The sequence below is a fragment of the Gavialis gangeticus genome, unplaced genomic scaffold, assembly GCF_001723915.1.
Source record: "Gavialis gangeticus isolate Ggan-Ray unplaced genomic scaffold, GavGan_comp1, whole genome shotgun sequence".
In the NCBI taxonomy this organism is placed as follows: Eukaryota; Metazoa; Chordata; order Crocodylia; family Gavialidae; genus Gavialis; species Gavialis gangeticus.
Genome location: NW_017729032.1, coordinates 162,902,713 through 162,910,826, shown reverse-complemented (window position 1 = coordinate 162,910,826; position 8,114 = coordinate 162,902,713). Strand labels below are relative to the sequence as shown.

The 8,114-nt window shown below is 37.5% G+C and overlaps 1 protein-coding gene across 1 annotated transcript in view; it reads left to right on the top strand.

Annotated features, from left to right (window-relative positions):
- PRKX (protein kinase, X-linked) overlaps positions 1 to 8,114 on the top strand; it is a 120,789-nt gene that overhangs the window by 43,372 nt on the left and 69,303 nt on the right. The window contains exon 2 of the mRNA XM_019524959.1: positions 5,085 to 5,253. Coding sequence (XP_019380504.1) covers positions 5,126 to 5,253 — 128 coding nt within the window. The 5' untranslated portion in view covers positions 5,085 to 5,125. The remainder of the gene's footprint in view (positions 1 to 5,084; positions 5,254 to 8,114) is intronic.

Sequence of the window (8,114 nt, the reverse complement as noted above, 5' to 3'; positions counted from 1 at the left end):
GGAAAATGGGGTGTGTGAAGGGAAGGTAAATTTTTTTTTTTTTTTTTTTTTTTTTTTTGTGTAGCTTCCAAGAGCTTAGTAGAGGCCTTCAAAAGAGAACAAGGGACAGTGGATTATCTTATCCCACCTTCTGTGTTCTGGACGGAGGGACCTTCATACAGTCCCCTGGAACCCAGCCTCTACCTTTTGCTTTATGTCATGGGGTCTGACTGTTTCTAATTTGGGGGTTCTCTGCAGCTATGAAGAAGAGGTCTGAATTTCATTCCAAGTAAAAATTACAGTGATATTTACAGCTATAATCTTGCTTTCCCCTGCGTTGATGAAATAATCGTTGTTGGTTTTTTTGTTGTGACTATATTTAAAGTAATGCGGTGGGGAGGGGGAGGGAGTACTCTAAAAGAATCAATAGCATAAGATGTATGAACCGTTTGAGTTTTAGTAGCAAATACTCCTGTCCATTTATCTCTGCTTAGCTGCTTCTGGTGACGTGCTGAAAATATGTGGGAAAAATACGTATTAGAATGGGGCAGGATGCATAAGTACAAAAGCATATACACGAACAGTACTTCTACTGTATTTCTGTCACTTATAGATTAATACTAATTAGGAAGAGATAAATTAGTAATATAAACCCCTCTTCCTTGGCTCCATATTGTTTTCATCTGCCTTGACTGAAGAAACATAGATGGGATTTACTTTAGAGTTCATCATACTTAGTCTCTTCGTGGATTTCTGTAGAGTAAGAGGATCTGATTGGGTTGGAAAGCCTAATACGTACAATTAAATCTTCATTACAGATTATAAGAGGTGGATATTTTGTTTTGATGCATTCAGAAAAAGTTTTGATCACGGATGCTAGGAGTCGTATATGCTTCCATTTTTGTTGCCACTGTTTACCATAGCCTAGCTTACTAGATTCTTTGATACTTTTCTGCAAGAATCTTTGCACTTGGCTAGAAGTAATTTAATACTCTAAAAATTGATTTCTGCTTTCCAAAAACAAGTGTGAGATTTTTGTTTTGTTTACTGCTAGCATAGAGAGAATTATTATCACTTACTTGCTTCACAGCTGCTTGATATAGCCTGTGGATTAGTTTTATGAAAAAGACCTTGCTTGATATCACTTGTCAAACAAGAAAACTGGTTAGGGAAGTTACACATGCATGTCTGTCTTATGGGTCTATCTGGTTTTCCCTGGGTCTGATAAGGTAGGTGTTTGCCACAAGTATGGAATAACCTTGCCAAACTTTATAACTGTTGGTAAAGGATTTTAAACAGAAGTCATATTACATAAGTGAGACTGTTGTTGAACTTGTCCAGGATGCTTTTGAGATTTTGGGGATCTAAATCCAATCTTATTTGGATTTGAGATAGGAGTAGTATGGAACATTGTAATAAAATTGCAAAATAAAGATTCAGCACCCTAAATAGGACAGTTCCATGGAAGATTAGATTGGTACCTACAAGGAGCACAGAGACAACTAGATGAGTCCACAAATACACACAATTCATTTTATATTATTATTTGTTTAAGTATTATTTGTTTAAACACAAATAAAAACAGCATTCACTTGTGGTGTTGATGTCCCTTATTTATTCAAGGCCACATTTGGAAATGTGAATGTCAGTCCTGCCATTCCTGCATTAATTTTTAATAGCTTTATCAGTGACCTAATTCTGAAATACAAACTCAGTGCCTTCACTGGTATTTGTAACTTGTAAATTTTGGTTCCTACTTCTAATATAATAGTCTTTATTAGCTCCCAGGATATGTTTTGTATCACAGGGTAGAATGCTCCTTTTTAAAAGCTCCAGTCCACTTAAATAAATTTACTTATTATTTTAGCTGTCCAATAATATACAGAGCATTATTAGTTTTAAATGCGTGCAAGAAATAAGGATGTTTGAAGGAGAATAGTGCCTTACTGCATAAGCCCATCAGGAAAACAAGGTTGTTTACAGGTATAGTCATATAATGTTACTGCATTCTTAAGGGATTTAGTCATATGATGAATTTCCCAGGGTAACCTAGTGACGTACTGCAATATGTTAGTAAGTGTTCTATGAGTCCTGTTTACAATTTTAGTAGTTAAAGAACTGTAATTTAGGGCAGGTGTGAACTCAAACTGCTTTGTTAAAACCTTTTTGTTTAGAGGAATGTAATTGTTTTCATGGGTTTGCTCTGTTACAAATTTTGTCTGCATATTTCTAAAACTTGTATCTGAATATAACTGAACTCCCAGATGCTGCTTCTGTAAACTGAGTTAGTGAATTGTACTTTATGTTCTTACGGATAATTTAAAGCAAACAAAGTGGCTATTTGCTTTACAAATTGTTTGCTTTAACAAATGTCATGTTTATATTGTTCTCAGATATGTTTGGAGGAGCTGTTAATGAAACAAGAAAATATTGTAACATGCAAATAAGCATAGTAAAAACACACCATCAAAAGTACATGTTTAATGTTGAGATAAATTGGGACCTCCAACTCAAAAAGAAGCACAAAGGAGAAGTCTGTATTGTATTTTATCAGTGCTATCATTAAATTGCACACATTACTAAATTCTCTCACAGAAAACCAACTCTCTCACCTACTTGCAGCATTACTAGGCAATTGCCTTCAATTTGTGTGTATATATAAAACTGATCATTGAGACCTGAGCTATACATTTTTTTTTTTTTTTGTTGCCTCTGTAAAGATGCTTGTACGGAAAAATCTGACATTTTAAAATTTGGTGCAGTGTGTCTGAGAGAACTTCATTTTTTTTTTTAAACATGATCTGCCCTTTTGCCTTTTTTGGAGTATAGTATGTTATACAGTTCCTATACATTCTTAAACGAATACAGCTTACTGTCAGTAAAGACTTTCTCTGCATTCAGGCAGGTTTGGGGCAAAAACAAATATTTGTCACTACTTGTTTTATGAGTTGTATTGCATTAAACTGGTAACTTGTTTCTTATGTTATTTCGGACATTTTTAATGTAAGTGCAATGCCTCAAAAGGGAGGTTAGCAATTGACTGAATATTGTTTCATAAATATCTTTACCTTTGAATTTTAAAAGAATATTAATCTGTTGCAATAGTTTGGATTATTTCATTTAGGTCCTTTGTTATGTAAGCATATCTAATGATGCTTAAATGTGTGAACAGGTAACAAAACTGCCTAAAGAAAGTATATTGTAAAGCTTAAGCATGCTTAAAAAAGGGATTGTGATAAACTACTTGTAGATGCAGAGCACAGGTGAGAGAGTACACTGCAATGAGGGGAATTTTAGTTTGGACAAAACTTTTCAGTGTTGGCTAAATTTAATCTGGACAGATTACCTAGAATCTGTAGTGTTTCTATCGCCAGGGGTGACATAGGGGGTGCATGAGCATCCCCTGAGCATGGTGGTGCATCCCCTGCAAAAAGACGCCGCCGATGCTGCCTGGGGTGTCTGCGAGTGGTCCACAATCGTACCTGGCCGCCACCAACACTGCTGGTGGCGCCTGCGTGTTGTCGCTGCCCCCGGTCAGTGCTCGCCACTCCCCCCTCCTCCCCGCTGCCGACAGTGCTGGCGGTGTCTACAGGAGCTTTGCGCTTACTGCCACTGCTCTCCTGCCACCACCAGCACACCCGTGCCCAGCCAGCCTCTGGTGGGCATGCGCTGTTCATGTCCATCACTGGAAGATTTTGAGGAGTATAGGTTGTAGCCGTGTTGCTCTAAGGACGTAGGCAGACAAATTTCTTTGAGTAAATCCGATATCTTTTATTAAACCAACTCAAATAATTGGAAAAAATCTTCTTTGCAAGGTTTTGGATACATTCCAAGTGTTTTACAAACACTTGGATGAAATGGTTTAGATGAGTACGCTTCTGCCTTGTGCAGGGGGTTAATCTAGATGACCTCCTGAGGTCCATTTCACACATTCACGCGCACCATTTTTTGTCACTACCTTTCTTCAATCAAAATCACTAAATCTTTCTTAAAAGATGCACTGGGCTTATGAAACAATTTAGATATATGAAGCAAGCACTATAATGCCTGTAGCAGTCTAGTGCTTTGGTCTTTTGTGTTTTCATATATTTTTTATTAGCTGCTTATATATGTATTGTCCAAGTATAAGTGTTTGTAAAACCTATTCTTTATATGTATACTAGAGAGAGAGGGGGAGAGAGAGAATTCTATAAACAGTTGTTATACAGAAACATTTTGGATGGAAGAAAGGTAGTGACAAAAAGGCTCTTTTGAGTGATAAAGCATTTTTTTTAGTACAAACTGTGTTGTAATATTATTTTTAATCTGATGGAAACTATAACTTTATTGCCAGAATATATGAACAGAGCTTTCTGTAATAATAAAGGATTCAGCAAATAGTATTCTGAGTCTTTCTTATTTTTTATTATGTATGCACCATTTTATTTTCTGACATTCTTAGTTTAAAACGTAAGGCTACCAAAATAGACTAATCAAAGCAAAATATTTTTTGGTATCTTTTACTTTAAAATAATATTCCTCATGTTGACATTTCAAACAAGCTTAGTGAACCAGTGTTGGTTCAAAAGGCAGTTGGCTGATTTGTATTTTTTTCCCCCTTTTTGGTGGGGAGGGAGATCTTTTGAGATAATGACTTAATTTTGATTATATTGGTATACAAAATTCCAGTCAGTTTCATGGCTTCTGTTCATTAAGCACTAGACTTCATAATAGTCCACTCATTGCTTTTACATAAAATATATTTACTTCTGCATTTTACCTCTACTTCTGAATCTGGTGAGAATTTCTTTTTTCCATAAGCAGTTGTATCCGGCTTAGAATTGTAGGGCATTTTTTTTTATTCCCATTTTTGTTGCAATACAAGTAAAGTTTTCTGAAAGTAAAGATGGGCAGCATTTCATTGTCTTTTTTATTAGTTTGATTGAATATTAACATTTTTCAAAAATATTAAGAATTTGGGACAAGTAAAAACGTTGATAATTTGTAAAATGGGTTGCGTCTATTCAAGCTATTAGTTGACAAATTTATTAAATTTCTGCCTCTCTTCACATAATCTTTAATAGCAAATGTTTGCCCATTTGACATTTTTGTTCTTTAATTTCCAGGCACAGGTACTTTTGGGCGGGTTCACCTGGTGAAAGAAAAAATGGCCAAACGTTACTTTGCACTGAAAGTAATGAGCATTCCAGATGTCATTCGGCTAAAACAAGAGCAGCATGTGCACAATGAAAAGTCAGTCTTAAAAGAAGTCAATCACCCATTTCTGATCAGATTGTAAGTTTTTCTTCAAACTTCACTTTTTTTCTTTGGTGTTCAATCCATTCAGTGTCATTTTTAGATTAAGACAAAACCAAGGGCCATGCTTACCAGTATGTTCTTAAGGCTATGTACAGATGTTCAATTTCTCCTGGAAGAATTGTCACTACTTTGGTAGAAACCACGAGTGTGCAATGGCCAATAAGCTGAAGGGTGGCATGCAACGGGAAGCAGGCTGGCTGGGACCTGTGCTCAGGGACGCTCTCCCAGAGGTAATGGAGCAAAATCCCCCCCCTGCTCCTAGGTCCTATGTTTCAGAGCTGGGACCTTAGTATAGGGAGCAGCACTGCAAGTACCCTGCCTGCTTCCTGCACTGGAGTTCCTGGCGTGAGCAGCTCTGCCTCTTTCCCTCCCAGAAAGGCCTGAGAGGGAAGGGAGCAAAGCACCCAACCCCTGCCCCAGGCTGGGCGCTGCCTGGTTTGGGAAAGAGGTAGGGAGCAATGACAGGTACTTCTCTCCCCTCTGGATCCAGTAAGGGAGAGGAGCAGCCATCCTTGTCTCTTGCTACTTCCAAGCTGGACACTGCCCAGCTGGGAGGAGGGACTGAGGGTTTCACCCAGTGCTTCCTCTACTGCACTGCTGAGGCAGGTGCAGAGAGTCTTTTCTTGATGCTCTGTTTCCCCCTGGGGACCAGAGGGAGGAGCAGGCACTTCTCTCTCCTCACCTTCTCCAGACTGGAGTCACCCTGGTTTCAGGAACTTGGGAGAGAAGGGGAGGAGGGCGGCTGGAGACTTAATGTCTGTAGTGCTCCCTCACCCAGAAGGATTTCTACCAACAGAAATTTCTCAAAAATTTCCACCATCAGAAATTAATGTCTGTTCATGACCTAAATGCTCTATGGTGCTTTAATGATGTAAAGCAGCTGTAAACCTGCATGGACTAGATAGTTAATTTCAGATTACTGCTACTTTGCAACACCCAAAGAGCACAGGGCACCTGGGGCATCCTGGAGAATCCAGCTGACACTCCTTTGTTTGAAGCTCCTTGGTTTTAAAATAAGTAATTCCTGATAGGAAAACATGAATTTGGCCCTCTGCTGTTTAAAAAACCAAAGGAAGATGGATTTCTTTGCTTCTACTCTTAAAAACAAAAACAAAAAACCTGCAGGAAAACACTATAACAAATGCAAGAAAGTTAAATAAAATACTTCTGAAAGAGGTTACCATGCTTTGTTACATTTACATGTTAATTAGTTATTTTTAAAATGAATTATAAAGATACAAGTTAATCACATTGTAAAACGTTCATATTTCCTATGTGAAATGAGTCCATTTGTTCCTGTATTAAGAGCTACAACTGCTTACACTGCTGTTGGCCTTAAACAAAAAGGTCATCTGTTGAAAGGACATAGGAATGGAACTATAGATTCACATTCACTGGTGGCTTCCTCCAAATGTGGTAGAGGACATTTGCACTGCTGCCTTTTTGAGGTGTTTTTACTATGCACAGTATAAAGCACAAAATTAGAGGCCAATCTGCCATGTTTCAAAGCCAGTTTATTCTGGTTTCTTTCCTAATACGTGTGTGGATTCTCAGTCTTCCGGGAATACAGCATTGCAAGTGTGTAGTGTGTGAAGGATGGGTTTTTGACTTGGATGCAGATTTATTAAATCACATAGCCTGGCTGCTCTGCCCCATGAATACACATGTGGATGCCACTGAAATTAGCATTAATTTATCTGCTTCTTTGTAATGGCATGTAATTCCATTGTAATTCCCCCTCACTCAACTGATTCCACCCACGCCTAGTCAAACTAGACATTCTTCGTCTCTTGTAATATTAATGCAGATATGCAAGTATAGATATGGAGATCTGAGATTCTATAATGGAGAGCAGTGCAGTAGTGAATCCAAATTGAATGCGGAACCTGCAGTTTCTTAAAGGCATGCAACTTATTTTTTAGAATGCTGGACTCATTGTGACTTGCAGTAAAATATTTACTGTAAAACTATCACGTTTGAAGTGAAAGAGCATGATTTTAAATATTGAACCAATAATTTATCATAGTGTTCCAGCTGAAAGAATAATCAGCATTTCTTTCTTCCCCAAGGGCAGGAGGAAAAAAAATTCTTTTAAAATATTATGGTTAGCTCATTAGAATGGCAAATTGCCAGGGCTTTCTACACTGAATGGAAATTAAACATGTCAGACTTATTGTATTTCTCTTCTCCATATGGTAATGTCAAGCTTTGCTGTTGCTTTTAGCAGGTAGATTAGTCTTTCTCAGAGCAGGAGAAAAACAGCTAAAGTTTGAAAGCAAGGCAAGAAATGCTAGTGTTAGCTATATCTGTTTAGGGAGCTGATGAAAGTTAAATTAAAAATGAAATTGTACATTTTTCTTGCTTGTACTGTGTCTAGCATAATAGGACTAAATCTTGATTAGGCCTGTGTTTGCTCTTCTAATATGACAGCTATCAGTGGACAGTCACAGCTACAACATAATGTTTACACAACTGTATACAATACTTATTATTGTGCTGGACATATCAGACTGTGGTCATGATTAGCAGAGCTTATTTGTGTAACCACATATAAGACCTTGACTGTCATTCTCTAAATTTTATAAATGATTTGCTTCTTATTTTTCTTTCCTGGATTTTAGAAAAAACCTTTCTGTCTCTGATAGAAGGAAGAGCCAATGCCAACTTATTTGTGTCTGGATTCCAAACCAGGAAGCCATGGCATGCTAGTGTCGTGAAATCCTTTAAAGGGTGCTGCTCAATATTAGCTCTGTTTGTAAACCTGACATATGCACACAATTCACGTTTGAAATAAGAAACCATAGTGTCAAAACCATTCTGATCTATTTTGGTCTTTC